We start from the raw sequence: 20,501 nt of genomic DNA on the forward strand, positions 1-20,501 counted from the left end.
ACATGCTGAGTGGCCATCAAGGAAGATGGAGAAGCAGCGTGGCTCAGTGGAAAGAGCACGGGCTTTGGAGTCAGGGCTCATGAGTTCGAATCCCAGCTCTGCCACTTGTCGGCTGTGTGACTGTGGGCAAGTCACTTAACTTCTCGGTGCCTCAGTTCCCTCATCTGTAAAATGGGGATTAAGACTGTGAGCCCCACGTGGGACAACCTGATTCCCCTGTGTCTACCCCAGCGCTTAGAACAGTGCTCGGCACATAGTAAGCGCTTAATAAATACCAACATTATTAAGATGTATTCCTGTTTGTAAGTGAGAGACTGGATTAGATGTCCTCTCATGATCTCTTGCCCCACAAGAACTCTCCTGATGGGTATAATTTCTGAGTGTTGGGAACCAGTAGCTCTCCCTACCTCATCCAAGAGGTGGGGTATTTCATTTCAAAGAGGCAGCAGAGTGACCCCAATTGGCCCACAGCTTGCTTTGGATTTCTTCTAGTTGAGTGATGCTGTGATTATACCTTATGTGCTATAGTGAATGCTTCCCTCCAGACTGTAAGGTCATTATGGACAGGGATCATGTCCACTAATTCTGTTGTACTCTCCCAAGTGATTAGTACAGTACTCTGCACATAGTTAACGCTCGCTAAATACCACTGACAACTGATAATTACAATAACAGTTTTGGTAAATGCTTATTATATGGCAAATGCTATGCTAGGCACTGGACTAAATACAGTATAATCAGAGCTGTCCCACACAGGACACATGATCTAAGAGTAGGGAGAACAGGTGTCTTCCCCATTTTACAGATGAGGAAACTGAGCCTGGAGAGTTTAAGCGACTTCCCCCTGGCCACACAGCAAGCAGGTGGCCATGCTGGGATTAGAACGCAGGTGTGCTTCACAGTCCACACTAATACCAATCTTCATCCACAGACTGCATTAACGCTAACTTTATCTATACCATAGGAGCCTCATCTCTCTGCTTCTAAAGCCACTTGATGGAAGCCCAGATTTCAGAGAAGATGGAAGAATTTTTGATTTTGTGCACTTTAGAGATGGCAATCAAGCTGGCCTCCTTAGCTGCTCATTCCTCATTTCTGCTTCTCAAGGTCCTGAAAGACATGGGTCCAGCAATGTACTATAGTTAGAGACTTCAAAATGTGATTAGGCTACCAAAGGAACAAAATCTGCTGCCCTTCCAGTCTTCTGATGATGTATCTGGGTCTATATTTACATTTCATTTTCAGAGATGTACCCACTGCTAATGAATTTTGAGCTGGGTGTTTGGAAGTGGCCTAAAAGATGGACGTTTGACCAACAGTTGCTTCTCACTGGGCACATGTAAAAGCATAAAAGCAGGACTGTAGCTAGCTAGGACCGTAGCTATGTAAAAGCAGCTGTAACTGTTGCCATTTACAGTTAGCTCCTGAGACAGTTTTTGGTCCTGATTCTTTCAGCCCATTTTCACTATGGAAATGGTTATCTTTCTTGGATCGTGAGGGCGTCGGGGGAAAGAACAGAAGACACGTATCTCATCAGGTTCTATGCTTTTGTGGTTCCGTGATTTGTTGAAAGAAACCTGAGGTTGAGATAACCAGCTAAAAGTTGTCCGGTGTTCCCTTAGTACTCGGGAAGGTTGGGGTCAGAGCTGCTTTATTTTGGCAGCTAAGCCTACCTCTGTCAACACCAGAATCTTCAGAAGCCTTCTCCACCTCCCCCTCACCCCACCCTGCTCCCAATTATCCAGGAGCCCACTACCACCCCATTAGAACTTCCTAACCCTTGCTCCCCTGTTCCTCCCAGTACTGCTTTGCCCTGCTTTTACCTAGACCATGACTTTATCTGTGTCCCAGCAGACTTGGGGTTCACAAAGGCATATGGAGGAATCAACTACAATAGGCCATTCAAATAAATATGTACTTCTGCAAATTGAGGACTCCACATACAGTGTGTTGTCAATAAAGCCTGTTAACCAACCCAATATGTATCTCTCTCCTCAGGATGGGAACAGTTAATGAAAGTGACAGTGTAGATATAAGTTTCTCACAGTAGACCTACGTGGACAATATTTGAGGATATTTTATTTCATCTATAGCACCAGATATTTATTTAGCACTTATTGTGTGCAGAGAACTGTACTTAGCGCTTGAATACATCAGAGTTGGGCTTACAGACTAGAGCGGACTTTACAGTCTAGAGATTTAGAGCTTAATTTAGAGTCTAAATTCACAAGATTGTAGGATTTTCAATAAAATATACTAACCTACTGGGAGTGTTGATTTATTTGAAGCCATGCATAAAAGCCATTCACTAAGAGCATACTAGGAGAGGTGTTTTTTTAAATCCGAACCAATAAAATATTTTTATGTCTTACTACAAAGAGAATTACAATATCACAGTTTTTTTTAGGCATTTAGCTTTGAGATAAGAGTGGTAACGTCTCAATATTCTTGGTTGTTGGTGAAAGAGTGGATAGGATTTTTAGACATTTGGCCAACACTTAAATCCTCATGGTTCAGAGTTCATGAATTAGCCAATGCAGTTATGCGCTGATAATCCTAGTGACAGAATTAAGGATAGGGCAGGGCTGAATATAGAGTTTTTGCTTCTGATCCTGGGTTTCCCTTTCAGACCTCCCTATCCAAGTCTCTGCTGCCTCGCAAGTAATTAATTTGCGCCCCAACAATCTGTTGATTCTTTCCCTGTTGATTAAAGACATTGGGCCAAATCGAGAGCAGAGATCTTGATGCTGCATTCAACCTAGCTCTAAGATTATGACATTCCATTCTCCTTTGGCTCTTTCGGTTTCATCGGCTTGATTGGAGCTGGTGGTGGTTGTTCACTCTTTTTGGAATCGGCTTTGTTTCGGCTTTATTTATGGAATCGGCTGTTGAAAATGGAAGGAACCAGAACCCTCCCACAGCAAAAAGGAAGGATCCCAATGATCTGAGCATCCTTGTCATGAAGATGAAATAATTTCAGGAACTAGGGAACACATTTATTGCAGCACTGGAACCCAAATTTGTCAGGTTTTGATTACCTTCCCTTAAAAATCATCCCCTAAGCTGTTTTTGTCAGCAAAATAAACATGAGTTGCCATCAACTCAGAAAGTAATGCCTTAGGATAATGGCCTGCTGCAGCCACGTCAGCTTCTATAACATAGCACAGATACCAAGCATGAAGATTAGATGGTAGAAAATATCTGCAAACAAAGGAGAATGAGAAATGTTACTTTAAAAGGGATATGGACGGCCTGTTCTGTATTGTAGGTGATTTTTACAAGAATCTATAAAAAGCAATGGAACTTTTAATTTCCCGTTGTGTTTTTAGAACTATTGACTTTCATTGAACTTTTGGATTTAAAATTGTCTTCTAGTACTGATACTGTTGTTATGAAGGACAAAATGTACATTTATTATTAATCGATATTAATGATCATGTAATGCCTATGAAATTGAATGGAAAAATAGAATGAAGCCACTTAGCTTTGTCACTGTCTTATTAGTGAAGTGCAGTCACAACCACGTCAACACGAGGCAAGTGTATTTTTTGAAGAGTTTTTTAGGACGAAAGTCTGTATGGGGTTCAAAATATGCAAAGGCAATAGCCAATATGAGGTGCCAGGCACCGAGCTAATGCTTACAGAGATCACACAATCAAAGTAACTATTCGGGCACCACCTGTCATTAACCCTGCTCTCAAGTCAGCCTGACTCTGCATGCCTAGATGATTGACAGGATGGTCTCAGTTTTTTCCAGGTTCTGTTCCTTCCCCATCCCCGTCTCTGCCCTTTTAAATTCCTTCACAGGCTCCCCCACTGCAGACTGGAGGCAGATGAAGCAGAGAAGCAGCATGGCTTAGTGGAAAGAGCATGGGCTTGGGAGTCAGAGATCGTGGGTTCTAATCCTGGCTCCACCACTTGTCTGCTCCTTGACCTTGGGAAAGCCACTTAACTTCTCTGTGTCTCTTACCTCATTTGTAAAATGGAGAGTAAGACGGTGAGCACCACGTGGGACAACTTGATTACCTTGTCTCTCCCCCAGTGCTTAGAACAGTGCTTGGCACATAGTAAGCGCTTAACAAATACCATAATTATTATTATGAAGGATGAGGCCTAGAATCTCTGGTGTCTTGCCCAATTAGAAGACTCAGTCAGTCAGCATAAATACCCCCTTTTCACCAACACAACCTTAAATGTTTCTGTCGGGCCACACTGGCTTTCACTGACGAAGCATAGGCACAAACATCACGTTATCTAGTGAGGGAGGCAGTACCCTTCAGCACTTTCAAGGGGAAGGAGTCATCTGCCCTTTCCCCTCATTCAAACTGCTACTACTGATTTCCTACTACAACCCAGCACCCTCACTCCGCCCCTTTAGTGCACGTTCATCAGTCTCACGTATTTCACTACTGACCCCTTCCCCACACCTTGCCTCCGGCCTGTAACTCCCTCCGCCTTCATATTTTTTTATGGTGTTTGTTAATAATAATAATGTTATTTGTAAAGCGCTTACTATGTGCCGTGCACTATATTAAGTGCTGAGATAGATACAAGATGGTCAGGATGGACACAGTCTCTGTCCCCATTTTGCAAATTAGGGGATTGAGGAACAGAGAAACTGAGTGACTTCTCCAAGGTCACACAGCAGTCAGGTGGCAGTGCTAGGATTATAACCTAAATCCCAGGTCCATGTTCTATACATTAGGCCATGCTCATTCTCCAAGCACTTGACATTCACCCCACACTCCGCTCTAACCACTCATGTACATATCCATGGTTTATTTTAATGTCTGTCTCCCCCCTACACTGTAAGATCCTTGTGGGCAGGAAAAATGTCTACCAACTCTGGTATTCATTCATTCAATCATAATTATTGAGCACTTACTGTGTGCAGAGCACTGTACTACGAGCTTGGAAAGTACAAATTGGAAACAGATAGAGAAAATCCCTACCCAACAACAGGCTCACAGTCTTATACTCTCCCAAGAGCTTAGTACAGTGGTCTGCAGATGGCAAGCGCTCAATAAACACCATGGACTGATTGATCCAATTTTAGCAGCCTGATGAGGTTTTCCCCAGACAGTGCAGTTGGAAATCTTGTAAACTAGCACCTGTGGTTCCAAAGGAAAAGGTTAAATGGGAATTTGTGTTGATGAGACTGAAGCACATGCAAACGGTAATAGACTCAAAACATTTTCTTACCCGAGAAGCTGTAGTGACTTGAATATCCCCTACCTAGATAAATTGAAAGGGAAAGTGTTGAAAAAGTCTCCCAACAGCAATTAAAACCAGCAATAAATTTGGAACACCACTTTTTTCAGTGAGTCTAAAAATGTTTTTCCCAGCTCTTCTAAGGTCTGTCTCTCTTCTAGAGGTCTCTGAGAGTTGTTAAATTTTTGGCAAAATTTGTTCTTCACCCTATTTTGATGGGCAATGGAACAAGTAACAACTTCAAATCTCCAGGTTGACTGAGGTGCCCATTACATGTTGCTGTGCTTTGCTTTTCAATATATGTAGGAAGATGCACTGATGCAGAGAGACTTTTGGCTTTCATTTGCAAACTGGGCCATCATTTGGTGGAGGCTGAAAGAGAGCAGCTACTTAAAAACCCAAACTGTTCGGAAACATAAATGCTTACTGCGGATGGAGAATTCCACAACTAACACTCCCCCAGTCTGTTCATGGAAACGTTTCCTTTTATCACACGTCTGAAAGGAATTGACAAAAGGAGAGAGAGACAGAGAGACAGAGAGAGAGCGCTGAATATCCCAGATGTACAAATCTTGGTAAGAAGTAATAACAATATTACCTTTTTAACAGCAGGGAATTTCCTCCCTATCTAAAACTAAGGAAGAAAATCTTTCCTAATTTTGGTCATTCTAATTGAGCATTCGTAAGGCTGGTGCACTCCAGGTTTTCCTGACAGCAAAAGGTTAGGGTGGCCTTGGGAAATTTGGCCCTCAGAGGTGAGCCAAACCAGGTTGGAATGGTTCCAAATTCTGGCATTTGTTTGGCATCTCATAGTTATCATGGATCTTCTGAAGATGTTCAGTTTAATTTAGTTGGAACCCTAGAGAGGGGAAGCCACATACCCTCTTCAAGGGTTTGAAGCTCTTTAAAGCTGCCCTGGATGCAAGGGAACCTGTTGCCCGAATCTGCCTGAGACGTGGGGGCCTGGGAGTGAGAGGGATTTGGGTTCTAATCCTGACTCTTTCACATGTCTGCTGTGAGACCCAGTAAGTCACTTGACGTCTCTGTGCCTCGGTTTCATCATCTGGACAATGGATATTAAGATTATGAGCTTCATGTGGAACAGGGACTGAGTCCAACCCAATTTGCATGTCTCTAACCCAGAGCTTAGAACAGTGACTGGCACACAGTAAGCACTTAAGAAACACCACAATTATGATTATTATGTGCAGGATAGCGTGTTGGTGTGTTCTAAGTGAGCAGTACAATCACTACCCCAGTGCTTGGCACATAGTAAGCGCTTAATAAATACCATAATTATTAGTATTACCATTCTGTCTCCACCTATGACCACTAGCACAACCAAATGACTCTACATGCCACTGGGGACCCCCAGGGCAAACCCCCCTGCAGCATCCTCACCCACGGTGCAAAGGGCAGAAGAGGAAGGATTGTCCCCACATATCTTCCATATATAAGTCCAGATCTCCAAGGAACTATGACACTCTGCTTTTCCCCATGCAGGACAAAGCATCAGGATCAACAGAGAGACAAGACACAGAGACAGGTAGATTCTCTAAAGTCACTAAAAGCACGTGTTGAGTAGGAGGAGCCATTCTTGGAGTTTAAGTTGGAGAGGATGGCCGAGCGAGGCATGCTTTTTGCTCATTCATTCAATTGTATTTATTGAGCGCTTACTGTGTGCACAACACTGCACTAAGCTTCCTGGAGGAGGTGGGCTTTGAGTTGTGATTTAGAAGAGGGGAGAAAAAAAAGAGGGCGGGCAGGGACAGTTAAGCTGTTCACGTGTAAGGGACGATGTGAGCAAAGACTCGGTCGTGACCACCTGACTTCTCCCTGGGTCAGGGTCAGGGTCCACTCAGATAGTCCCAGCTCTCCTCCTGCAGCCCTGCCTGCCATCTCAGTTGTTATCTGGGTGAATGGCTTTCAGGGGAAGGAAGAAACAGCCTGGCTCCTTGGCAGGAGGCTGCCAACCACACTGGAGTCGGCAGCAAAGCCGCCTCTGAGCAGCCATTTCTGCCAAGGCAGCCGTCCCAGGTGTCAGCCGCCGTCTGCTCTCCTGCTCGATTGCTGAGAGTCCAGAATGCTTAGATTGAGAGAACTACCTGTGAGGGCTAGGGACCCTAATTCTCGCCCAGTGCTTGGATCAGTGCTCTGCACACAGTAAGTGCTGAATCATTATTATTCCTTCTACCACCGCTACTATGATATGGGGCAAACAGACTAGCACACTGAAATCATACAGGAAACAGATCCATGGATGACTTATTGCCTGCTTTTTAGACAAGAAAGTCTTCAGTCACGGCATCTCCATTTCATACTCTACTCTTATTTTAAAATTAAGCTCTCGAGTTATTTTTGTTATCCCCCTGCTCCACCTCTGCCCCCCGGCCTCGGTCCCTCCCTAGTTTCCATTCTAGTTCCAGGCCTGGACATGTGCTCTCTAAAGACAGTTCCGGGAAAGAATGTCTTACCACAGGGCAGGAGAATCTTTCACTATCACAGATGAAGGTCTCGCAGTGCAGCCAGACTTTCGACAGCTTAGGGATGTTCTGGAACCGGAAAGCATTGAACTGGAAGGTAGCCCGGTGGTCTTTCCCATTCTCATGCACGATGACCGTCTCATCTGTTGGGCAGCTGAAAGGCACAGTGAGGAGAAAAACAAAATAGAAGCCAAGCGGACCCAAACTCTCACTCGGGGACAGTACTTGGTGTAGTGGAATGAGCACGGGCCTGGAGTCAGAGGAAGTGGGTCTTAATCCTGGCTCTGCCACATGTCTGCTGTGTGACCTTGGGCGAATCACTTAACTTCTCTGTGCCTCAGTTATAATGTAAAATGGGGATGAAGACTGTGAGCCCCATATGGGACAGGGACTGGGTCCAACTTGATTATCTTGTATTTACCCACTGTTTAGAACAGTGGTTGGCACCTAGTAAGCTCTTAACAAACATTATTATTGTTATTATTATTGTTAATAAAGACCACTATTTCCCATTAACCCCATTTTTATCCAGGTATTATCACAGGCCTCTTCCCCCTCTTGCACTTTTGGGCTGGAACTGGACATGCAATTCTTGTGGTCCTGAGTTCCCCTGACCTCTACTTCTTCCAGCTCAGGGTTGGCTCTCCAAGCAGGGTAGGTAATAATAATAATAATATTTGTTAAGCACTTACTATGTGCCAAACACTGTTCTAAGCCCTGGGGTAGATACAAGGTACTAAGGTTGGATACAGGGCCTGTCTCACAGGGGGTTCACAGTCTTAATCCCCATTTTTCAGATGAGGTAACGGAGGCACAGAGAAGTTAAGTGATTTGCCCAAGGTCACAAAGCAGACAAGTGGCAGAGCTGGGATTAGAACCCACATCCCCTGACTACCAAGCCCCTGCTCTTGCTACTAGGCCATGCTGCTTCTCGGATGGGGTTGAGGCATTCCTGTAGAATGTCTAAGTCGTGTCTGGGCCAGACGAGGCTGAAGTGGTGGATAAGTGGGGCCGGAGAGATTCTCCAAGCCATCAAGCCAGATTTTGGGGGTGATCCAACTTTGGCGGTGTGGTTCCCGGGCCTCTTATAAGGAGTCAGATCTGGGGATCCCTCTGTTTCCAGCCTAGACAAGTGGGCTAGGTGCCGGAGCTAGCAGAGTTTTGAAACTCAACTCCAGCAGGATGGGGTTGGTGAGGATGCCAGAGGTCCTTGCATGACCTATGAAGTGAATCCTTAAAATAGCTTGTTACAGATAGACTGTTCCTTCCCCAGCCATGGCACCCACTAATGGAAAATAAAGTAAGCAGGCCTCACTGAGGGAGGGAGTGGAACACCTAACGAGCAAAATTAGAATGCCTAGGCCTTGGCACCATTTCATGGCACAAAGCCCTCCAGAGCCCGACAACCCTAGGTCGTGTGGCGCGGTCACGTGATCCTTTTCGCACTATTCCTGTAATATGTCCCCGCTGTCCGGCAGCAGATAAAAACTGGGTGTTGTTAAGCACTCGGGAAGAAATAGTAACCTTTCCAAAGGACTGGGGGGGAAAGCACTCAAAATAAACTCCTATGCCTAACAGAGGAGTACTTCCGATATTTGATTTATTTTAGTCTGTGTTTATATATTTACAAGTTGTCTAGGCAATGGAGGACCCAAATTTTCACTCTGGCTAGAACCCAGGTCCTCTGACGCCCTTCAGGCTGTAAACCCGTTATGGGCAGGGACCGTTTCTGCTAATCCTGTTGTATTGTACTCTCCCAAGTGTTTAGTACCAATGCTCTGCACTAAGTAAGCTCTCAAAAAATACCATTGATTAATTAGATGACTGACTACTAGGCCTTTGCTCTTTCCCCTAGGCCACCCTGTTTCTGTATCAGAGTAACTCCCCCGTCCTCTTTCTGGTTAATCAGCATTTCTTATCGTTCAGAGAGTTAAAGCAAACCAGTCCTCAGTGGTTCCAGGCTATTTCTAATAATAATAATAATAATAATAATGTTGGTATTTGTTAAGCGCTTACTATGTGCAGAGCACTGTTCTAAGCGCTGGGGTAAACACAGGGGAATCAGGTTGTCCCACGTGGGGCTCACAGTCTTAATCCCCATTTTACAGACGAGGGAACTGAGGCACAGAGAAGTTAAGTGACTTGCCCACAGTCACACAGCTGACAAGTGGCAGAGCTGGGATTCGAACTCATGAGCCCTGTTCTAGGAAGAGAACCCCCACCCCCACCCACCACCCGACCAATTTTCCATTTTAACCCTGGGGCCGAGTACCTACCCCTTACTGATCAGCTGCCACTGCATCGGGTACATGAAGTCCGCTGATGGAGTAGCCCAGCAGCTGTTCAGAACGACTTTAAATCTACAAGGAAAACAAAGTACCATTTCTATGAGCCTGATCTTGGCCCTGGGCCTGGATCTTGCTTGGCCATCTGTCTGTCTGAGTTGAGAAAGGCTGAGGTTCACCCACCTGGTACTTAGCCCTTTTGCTTCCACTCCAGAGAACAAATCTGAACCGATCTCTGAGGTTTCCACCACGAAAGGAGCTTCTCTTTTGTTGGTGAACTTGGCGTTCTTGGGGAGAGGAGTGACACAAGACATTACTACAGCCAGTCAGGTTCAGGCACCGGAGGGCTAGAGGAGCTGGAGAGCAAGGAACTCCCAACTCAAACCGTACCATCTCTGCCTTCCCAAGTGCATGCACAATCTTAGCTCTGAACAAGGTCATTTTTTTAAATGGCATTTGGTAAACCCTTACTCTGTGTCCAGCACTGTTCCAAGCACTGGAGTAGATACAAGTCAATCAGAATGGACACAGTTCCCGTCCCATATAGGGCTCACTGTCTAAGTTGGAGGGAGGACCATTAGGGTGACTCCCGGCCAACAGTCGTGCTGGGAAAGTGTCTGGTTTGCATGCTGGTTGAAGCAGTCAGGACAGCCCAAATGGTGAAGTAAGTCACTGATATGCAGGCAGTATCTCATCCCGTTAGGAGTCAGGGAAACCCTAGAGGGGTTGGGAAGCTGAAAACTCAGGGTTAAAAACGCGACTGCCTGATCAGAAAGCCAACGCTCCCTGCCGCAAGGATTAGAGGGAGGGAACATTGTGGCCGGTAGAGCTCACTGCCCCGGAAACCACAGTTGTTCCGTGGGGAGGGAATCATGAAGGGCAGAAAAGACCCCCGTGCCATCAATATCGCCCACCCCCCCGGTGGCTGCTGGAAGTGGGATGGTGTCTGTCCGCTGTGGACTATATGCTTCTTTTGAGCAGGGAACAGGTCTCCCAACTCTGTTGCGTGGTAGTGTCTCATGAGTGTAGTAGGGTGCTCTGCATACTCTAAGTGATCAATAAATACCAATTGATTGAATTTTTGGGAGCGTAAGATGGCATTGACCTCCCACCCATCCTCTACCATTGCCAGCGGGGGCTCAGGAAAGCAGTGGAAAGTGGGGTTTTTTATGGTATCTTTCAAGAACTTCTTATATACCAGCCACTGTACTAAGTGCCGGGTAGATATGAGATAATCACAATTCCCCATCCTACATGGGGCTCCCAGTCTAAGCAAAGGGAGAACAGGTATTAATCCCCATTTTCCAGATGAGGTAACTGAGGAACAGAGAAGTTACTTCACTTGCCCTAGGTCACACAGCATACTAGTGTGGGAGCCAGGATTAGAACCCAGATCCTCTGGCTTCTAGGCCCATATTTTTTCCACTGGGCCATGGTGCTTCCCACAGCTATTCCAGATTTCTCAGTTTTTCATTCCACAGGCTCACAGCAGAGTCAACAGGGGCAGGCCTATCATTTGGGGTCTCCTGTAGTTTTAATTGTTTACTGAATGATAATTTTTTTTTAAATACAAGAAAGTTGCCTATAGATGGTGAAAATGGAAAGGTGAAATTTTGATTTTGCTCCCAAACAACTTGCAGGACATTTTTCCTGCAAAAAATACATTATTTCTGGTATTATCCTGTCATATGAAAAACCCTGGGCACTTCCATATCTTTCCACTCTTCAACATGCCAATAGTCCCTCAGTGCAGAGCACTATACTACGTACTTGGGAGAGCAAAATAGTAGACAAAAAATCCTTGCCCTTGAGGAGTTTACAGACTAGCAGTCATGTTTGAAACATAGAAATTGGACCCCAGGATATAATTTAAAGACCGTGTCATCTCCCACCTGAGCCAGTCAAAGGTGTTTTTTATCAGAACCTTATCCACCTACCCCCAGGAATAACACAGGCCCAGATCCAAGATCTGAGATGGTGGGACATTCTGCACAAATTTATGCAGCTTGGTTTGCTCTACAACACATCCCTATTTTCAGCTTTTCTATGTCTTCAAATTCTTTGTTTTTCCTCCACTGTGTTCACTATCTAAATGACTTGCAGGTCTCTTTTCTCCTTCCTATCCCCATTCTCTCTCTCTCTAGTTTTCCTCCAAGATTAGCTAGGATGTTTGGGTTAAATCTGAACAACCTTGCCCTTGCAATCAGGCTAAGCTGCTCTCCTGACTTTTAAAAATTTGTTTTTACCTAGGTATCTTTAACTTTTCATTAAATGAAAAGGGCAGATTCTGTAACAGCCACTCAGTGGAAGAGCCACCTAGTTTGGCAGGATTTTAAATGCGGTGAAATCAGGCCCCCCAAACAAAGCTGCCCTCAGAATGCTTAGCTGCTGACAGTATAAATGCTTCTGCTTGCAATGGAAATTTGGGAGAGGCTTGATCAAATCCATTTCCTAAACTTCGGAGGCTTGTTTCATCCTCAGCAATTAGCAGAGCATTCAATTTCAATGAGAAATCTAGGACACTATTTTCTCCTGGATAATGTGATGGAAATGTATGCAGGGATCAGTTGTTGCTTCAGAGCTGCCCAAAAATGTTCTGAAAGCGGTAGAACTTGGGGAGGGTGGGGAGAGAGTGTTTGTGTGAGTCAGACACGGAAAACAAACCCCAGAAGGAAAGGAAGAAGCTCTCCGGGGAATATTAAACAAGCTCTGAAACAGAGCAGCGAAAAAGCAAATTGCTGGCATGAAAGACCCCTTATGTTCAGGTAGCCTGAAGCAGAACACAGTTTTTCCAGACTTGTGCCTCTGTGCAAGATGGAGCTGATCTCTCTGAGTCACAATTCCAGCGACAACTGAAGGAACCATTACATTAACACAAACAGAGCCTTGGACAGCCAGTTCAGCACAGAGAGAAGCCTTTTGTTTTTTTAATGAGAAAGCCAAGTCAGCCAAAGGGTAATTGTGAAGCCTAATCAATAAAAAACAATCTTTAAAATCTCAACACTGACCCTATTTCATCTTCTTAAAGGAACTCTGAGGTAACTATTGAAAAAGTTTTGGCATCTAATGCACTGTGCTATTCTGGAAGCAGCGTGGCTCAGTGGAAAGAGCCTGGGCTTCGGAGTCATAGGTCATGGGTTCGACTCCCGGCTCTGCCACTTGGCAGCTGTGTGACTGTGGGCAAGTCACTTCACTTCTCTGTGCCTCAGTGACCTCATCTGTAAAATGGAGATTAACTGTGAGCCTCACGTGGGACAACCTGATTACCCTATATCTACCCCAGCGCTTAGAACAGTGCTCTGCACATAATAAGCACTTAACAAATACCAACATTATTCTGAGCGGGGATGGTTCAATCTCTACATGGAGCTTTTTTCCTCTGGGCATCCATGAAACCTTAGACTGGGCTCTTGCAGAGACTCTCCACCTCCTGTTTCAACATTGTTACATCACCTTAGCTTTAATTTACCGATGCCTTTCGTGTGCCAACAAGACTATGTGGCTGGGTCTTCTCAGAACCAAGTAAAGCGGAGGACAGAGTGATATCTGGTTAGTCAGCTAGTCATTCGTATTTATTGAGCGCTTACTGTGTGCAGAGCACTGTATTAAGCATTTGGGAGAGTACAATGCATACAATTAGCAGACATGCTTCCTGCACATAATGAGTTTACAGTCTAGAAAGGAAGACAGACAATGATATAAATAAATAAAATTACAAATATGTACATGAGTGCTGTGGGGCTTTGGGGCCGGGGTGATGGGGGATGAATAAAGGGAGCAAGTTAGGGGGATGCAGACCGGAGTGGAAGAAAAGGAAAAGAGGGCTTAGTCAGGGAAGGCCTCTTGGAGGAGATGTGCCTTCAATAAGGTTTAGAAATGGCAGAGAGCAATTGTCTGTTGGTTATGAAGAGGGAGGGCGTATCAGACTAGAGGCAGGATATGATTGATTTACTTTATGTGGATGGAACAGCCCAACCAGATTATTAGACCCCCCAAAATCTACTTTAGGGATGAATACCAGCTGGGTTGCCTGTAGAGAAACAAATCCATTCCTGGTTACTCCATTCTGTTTCCTTTGGGTGCTTCAAATCCATCTGGTAGTAATAGCAGCAGGAATAGTAATAGTAGTCATAGTCTCATTGAATGATTGATAGTAATGACATTTTTTGACCACCTACTAAATGAAATGTCCTACACTAAACACTTGGGAGTAAAACAACGATAAAATATGCTCCTTGCCCAAAAGGAGTTTACAAGGCAAAAATTATAGCCTAATGGAAAGAGTATGGGACTGGGACTGAGAGGACCTGGCTTCTAATCCCAGCTCTGCCACTGGTCTACCGTGTGACCTCGGGTGAGTCACTTTACTTCTCCGGGTCTCAGTTTCTTCATGTGTAAAATGGGGATTAAATCCTGCTCCCTCCTACTTAGACTGGGAGCCCAGGTGGGACACGGACTGTGTCCAACCTGAGTATCTTGAATCCACCCCAGTGCTTGGCACTTAGTAAGCACTTAACAAGTATCATAATTATTATTTATAATTTTTACACTTCAATGGAGAAGACAGATGCAGGATTACTGAATATGCATTGTGGAGTGTAGACAACTCATCTGAGCTGTTCTTCAGCTGTACACCTGGTATGGAAAGATAAGGTCTAAGGCTAAAGCTAAACTCCTTTTTACAACTGAGGCTGTTTTTCCCAGTGATCTGGACACATTTGAGCAAGAATTCTCTAACCTTGATCACTGCCCTGCACCAGCCCCATGCCAATCTAACCCTCAGGATGAAAACAACATCTGAAGGGAGTATTGTGTGCAGACAGAGGTAATGTTTGTGGAGTGCTCTTTCACTTGATCCACTTCATAACCCAGCCCACCCCTGCTCTGAGACAGGTTATTTATTTGACTGAAAGATACATTTGAGACTTTCCCTTATCCTCAATTAATCAGTCAGTGGTATTTATTTAGCACTTACTGTCTGCAGTGCACTGTATCAAAAGCTTGGGAAAATACAAAATAATAGACACAATCCCTGCCCTCAAGGAGCTTACAGACTAGAGGGGAAGATAGACTGTAAACTTGTTAGAGGTTTGTGAGGAGTGGAGAGACATGACAGCATTTTTTTTTGAAGTTGATCTGGGTAGCAGAGTGAAGTAAGGACTGGAGTGGGGAGAGACAGGAGACCAGGAGGTCAGAAAGGAGGCTGATGCAGGAGTCAAAGCAGGATAAGATAAGTGCTTGGATCAGCATGGTAGCCGCTGCCCTCGGATCAGCCCTAGATTCTGTGGAATTCGGTAATAGGATAATCAGAATAGCACCCAGGCCCCAAAACTAGGAGGCTGTCGATCAGATAAACTTCTAAGCCAGAAGGAGCCCAATCACACAAGGGAAAAAAAAAAGCCTGTTTCTCTCACTCCAAACAAAACATCTTCTAGCTGATCCATTCATATCACTACACGACTCTCCAGTTCCAAACACCCTCAACACTTAACTGAAACCAAGGTTGGAATGTTTTCACAGATAAGAATGCCTTGATTTTTTTTTCAAGCTAACATTGATTTTGTCCTCTGCCAGTTCGGTCTTTGAGTCAGGTGAGTTTATATGTGCATTTAAAGAGGAACCAGGTAGCAGGGGAAATGAGTTGGAGAGGAAAACATCAGCTCTTCCCCTTCCTCCCCCTAGTTCCAGCCCACCCCAGCGTGCATTTCTGAGCTCCACCTTGCTAAGTTCACCAAACACCTATTGGAGAAGCAGCATGTCTAGCCGAATGAGCAGAGGCCTGAGAATCAGAGGGTTCTAAACTGGACTCTGCCTCTGGCCTGATTCTGTGACTTTGGGTAGGTCACTTAACTTCTCTGTACCTCAGTTTCTTCATCTATAAAATAGAGATTATATACCTGTTTTCCCTCCTACTTAGTCTGGAAGACCCAGATGGGACAGGGACTTGTGTCCAACTTGATTTTCTTGTATCTTCCGTAGCACCTAAAACAGTGCTTGGCACACAATAATAATAATAATTATTATGGTATTTGTTAAGCGCTTACTATGTGCAGAGCACTGTTCTAAGTGCTGGGGTAGATACAGGGTAATCAGGTTGTCCCACGTGAGGCTCACATTTTTAATCCCCACTTTTACAGAGGAGGTCACTGAGGCACAGAGAAGTTAAGAGAAGCCCAAGGTCACACAGCGGACAAATGGCGGAGCCGGGATTAGAACCCATGACCTCTGACTCTCAAGCCCGGGCTCTTTCCACTGAGCCACGCTGCTTCTAGGAGACACTAAACAAATACCACAATTATTATTAAAGACTGGAGCCCAAGCCACCTCAAGGCATCTCAGGGGCAAGCTGAAAAGAAGTGGTGTTGATACCCTGACCAGCAGAAACATTGTCTACCTACCTATATAACTTATTGAAAATTCAGAGTTTTCACCAGTGGAAAGAGGAATTTGCAGTCAGGATGGAAGTTTGCTACTAAACTTTAGTTAAAATAACTAAAATGTTGAAGTGTGGGGGCAAATATGGTTTGGATGAGGAGTGAATTTTAAAATCAACTAGTAAGTAATAACAAGAATATAGCTGATGCAGCATGGCCTAAGAGAAAATGGAAAAGACCGGGAGAAATTGTTTTAGAGCAGATTTAAGACCCTTAATCTCAATTTCCACATCTGTAAAATGGGGTAATAATTTCCACCCCTCCCATCCTCATAGGGATATTGTCCAGACAAACATGGTACTTGTTGATGAAGTTGTTTGGAAAAGAAGAGTGCTTTAGAAATTAGAAGTGGGAATAACAGTAATAGCAGCGATAATAAATAATCATTTAAAAATAAATAGAAAACCAAGAGCACTCACTGTGTAGAAGTTCAGAGATAACTGACTTTCAAATGACCCCGTGCTCCCATTTTTCACATGCACAGTGGCCACTCTGAAAAGGGGAGAGAATTTCACATAAGGACTGAAAAATGTATTATTGAAAGTGGCTCCAAAGTACAAGAAAAGCTACCTAACTTCCACCCTGCAGAGCAGACTTACCTCTGATCAAATGCTGCCTGGTTCACCAGGTAGGTGGAATGGTACGTACAGGAAAAAGAATAGTTGACAGGTTGGCTCTTGACGATCACCGTGCTGTCATTGGAGACTATGGAACTGAAGAAGTGGTAGATGGGAGGCTTGTACTAGAGTTGGGGAGAAGGAGTTGGTAAAATTTTCATCTTAAGTGTGAAAAAACAGCTTCAGAAAAAAATATAAAGATGACTCCCTGTTTCTCATGATTGATTTTCAGCTACAAAGTGCTGGATAATTTGAGCTCTGGTTTTCCTGAGAGTCTTTCATGCCATTACCCAGAAATTACCAACTTAGATGTTCTAAATTAACGGCTCCCTGTTTGTTCCTCAACCAGGGCTTATTGGGTATACGGATGAGGGTGACAAAGCCTCCCACATCTCTCTTACATTTTCTTGAAGTTTTCTCTTTACCTGTGTCCAACTGCTGATATTCCCAACATTCTCTTGTTCCACTATCCCTCTCAATTGCAAATGACAGTCAGTCTTTACTCTCTTTTTTCCTTGTACCCACCCATTCAGTTTGGCTGCTGCCCTTGATTTGGAGAGCTACTTTATAGCGGTTCCCATAACGGTCCCCAGAACGAATCTTTCCAGGAGTGGAGGTAGGATTCTTTCTCCTGAGATACCAGCTATCTTCCAGCAACCCAGCAGTCTTCAAACGGCTGATTTCCCAACTATTGGGAAAGGTCCTTGTAAGAATCGCAGCAGTGCCAAACTTCATCACAGTATTATTGTTTCATCAGTACTATTTCATTAATATCATTTCATTGATATTGGATTCATTTACAGATGGTACACTTTTATAAATCAAAGTGCTATTAGCAAACACAAAAAAGTCCATTATTATTAATAATAATAATTTTGGTATTTGTTAAGGGCTTACTCTGTGCAAGGCACTATACTAAGGACTGGGGTGGATACAAGCAAATCAGGTTGGACACAGTACCTTTCCCATGTGGGGCAAATATTCTCAAACCCCATTTTGCACATGAGGTAACTGAGGCACAGAGAAGTTAAATGACTTGCCCACAGTGAAGATATTGACAGCTTAAATTATAATGACCTAAAAGCTAGTTCTTTAGGAAGGCACAGGAACAGCATTCTGATTCTTCTTTTAGTGGGGGAGATGAAAAAACTATGGTTAGATGCTCAGTCAGGAGTCAACAGTCGGATAGCAAATCCCTAGTCCAAGAAAGAGAAATGGACGAATGAGGATTTGAAAGAGTCAGTCTGGCCCAGAGCTCTGGCTAGGTTCTGATGCAGATAATGAAAATCCCAAGGTCCTGCTTAGAACCAAGAATAAAAAGAAAGTTTGACCAGCCTAAGCAGTCAATCAGTCAATCAATGGTAGTTACTGAGAATTTATTGTGTGCAGTGCACTGTATTAACCCCTTGGGGAAGTGCACTGTAACAAAGTTGATAGACACGCTCCCTGCCCACAAGGACCTTACAGTCTAGAGGGAAGTTTACTTCACTGGGCCCAGGGTAAGGGTTCAGCGAAGTCAACCTTGGCAGGCATAAGGTGAGCTTTAACCTTGGTTCTTGGGCCAAAGTGTGCTTTCCACCATTCTCTTTTTGTTCCAAAGTAATTATTCCTTTGAGTGGGACCTGCTCACCTCAGATTGAGTTCCACAGTAGGACTTGTTTTTAGGAGACAGATCTGGGATTATGAATTGGTAGTAACCCGACTCATGGATTCCATTATAGCAGACTCCTCCCAGAGCCAGCTGGTGTACTTCCCATCCATAGGGGCATTCTGGAATTTTGGTGATAATCGTCTTGGGATAGCAAAACACCAGAATGACATCTGGAAAAAACACAACAGACCACTTGGGATAAGACAAACCTGAGATTTTTTTTCATAATTACCCGACACATGGATTAGTTCTATTTGGAAATATTTCATTCAAACCCTTGAAACTATGAGCCTTTTTTTCACTGTCCCTGGAGAAAAGTCCTTAAGCAAAGAGATATAATCAATCAGTCGTATTTGTCGAGTACTTATTGTATGCAGAGCATGGCATTAAGCACGACATAAGCTATTTTCCTTTTTGAAAGAGATCAGAAGAAGAGAGAAATGGAGAAAAGAACCAAAGAATGGAGTTGATAGGAAAAATTTGGTAGCTAAAAGCATAAGAATAATGCCAAATACAAGAGTAAGGAGATGAATGAAAGAAGATTAATGAAAATCTATGAAAACATATCAAGAATTATAAAGGAATCATGGGTAAATTACAATGTAATATTGAGATGCTGAGCAATAACTGGAGAAAAGCTTGAAGAGTACTATCAAAAAATGTATATTAAGGGATCTAGGCCTACTGTGTGCAGAGCACTGGACCAAACACTTGGGAGAGTACCCTGGAATCAAAGGGCTTACAACCTACTACTTTTAATATATTTTTCCAACTGAAAAAAAGAAATGAAGAAGACTTCTGTTCAATATATCTTTACATCTTACAGAAAAACTCTGTTTTGTGTTTAAAAAATTGAAAGAGAACTCACAAAAGCATAAGACATCAAACCCAACTCTCCTGAATTGCTACTTAAAACATTAAACAAGAACTCACAAAAGCATATGTCTTTGACCACAGATCTCCCAATTTGCTACAGTTTTATTCCAGATCAACAGCAGAGCCGTGTACCTTTAGTACAAGGGACTGCATTTCTTCCCAAGGAAAATGAACCAATTCCCACATTTACCTGCTTTATTTGGTGTGCATGTTCCTGCAAAAACTTCAGCAATGATGGCCAGCAAGATCACAGCCCTTATCATCATTTCTCCTCAGGGGCAAAGACACTGTCGGCAGGAAAACAGAAACAGACTCAAAACTCTGCTAGATCCTGGAACATGGGCAATCTCGCTTGAAATAGGAAAGCAGGATTTTGAATAATAAAGACCCAGAGCAACATTTTCAGAGCCAACCATCTCTTTCCCCTAACCAGCTCTAACAAGACTGAATCCTCCTAAACAGGTTATGCAAAGTAAGAGATGCTGGAGGACTCATACCTATGACAGTCAGATAAATATTTAGTCAGTCATTTTCCGCATAGATTCATTCTACTTGGGTAGGTGGTGCTCCTTCTAAGATGCCCTCTCCCCAAACCAACTTATCTAGCATTATCTCCACTTTATATAGGCCTCTTTGTGAAAGAAACCTGCCTGCAGATAAATCACAAAGCACAGGCATTAACCAATGTGGAGAAGGGGGCTGTGTAAGGGAGAGTGCAAGGGAGAGCTCAGTTACTTCCCGTCCAATCTCTTGTCTTCTGTGACTGTTTGAGATAGGATTTTGTTCGATTTTCTTTCACAATGCAAACCCTCTTTCATTCAATATCTGCAAAAAAATCTGCCTCCAAAACAGTTGTGCCTCCATGTTTCAGAACCAATTGGATGGAGTATTTTTTTCTCTTTGGTGTTTACTACCTACAATTTCAGCTAGATAAAGGCTCTAGT

At 43.8% G+C, this 20,501-nt stretch overlaps 2 protein-coding genes across 2 annotated transcripts in view; one reads left to right on the forward strand and one right to left on the reverse strand.

The window, feature by feature from the left end:
* LOC100082549 (guanylate cyclase 2G-like) overlaps nucleotides 1-3,488 on the forward strand; it is a 47,394-nt gene extending 43,906 nt beyond the window's left edge. The window contains exon 22 of the mRNA XM_029081564.2: nucleotides 965-3,488. Coding sequence (XP_028937397.2) covers nucleotides 965-997 — 33 coding nt within the window. The 3' untranslated portion in view covers nucleotides 998-3,488. The remainder of the gene's footprint in view (nucleotides 1-964) is intronic.
* TECTB (tectorin beta) lies at nucleotides 2,058-19,839 on the reverse strand. The gene is made up of 10 exons (XM_001513361.4): nucleotides 19,748-19,839; nucleotides 18,661-18,851; nucleotides 17,013-17,155; nucleotides 16,833-16,905; nucleotides 10,163-10,266; nucleotides 9,971-10,054; nucleotides 7,686-7,848; nucleotides 5,639-5,708; nucleotides 5,203-5,235; nucleotides 2,058-3,201 (listed from the first exon to the last, which is right to left on the reverse strand). Exons 1-10 carry the CDS (start codon nucleotides 19,821-19,823, stop codon nucleotides 3,152-3,154), a joined length of 987 nt encoding a protein of 328 aa, XP_001513411.1. The 5' UTR covers nucleotides 19,824-19,839; the 3' UTR covers nucleotides 2,058-3,151.
* Nucleotides 19,840-20,501: the final 662 nt, after the last annotated feature.

The sequence above is a fragment of the Ornithorhynchus anatinus genome, chromosome 16, assembly GCF_004115215.2.
Source record: "Ornithorhynchus anatinus isolate Pmale09 chromosome 16, mOrnAna1.pri.v4, whole genome shotgun sequence".
Classification (NCBI taxonomy): Eukaryota; Metazoa; Chordata; class Mammalia; order Monotremata; family Ornithorhynchidae; genus Ornithorhynchus; species Ornithorhynchus anatinus.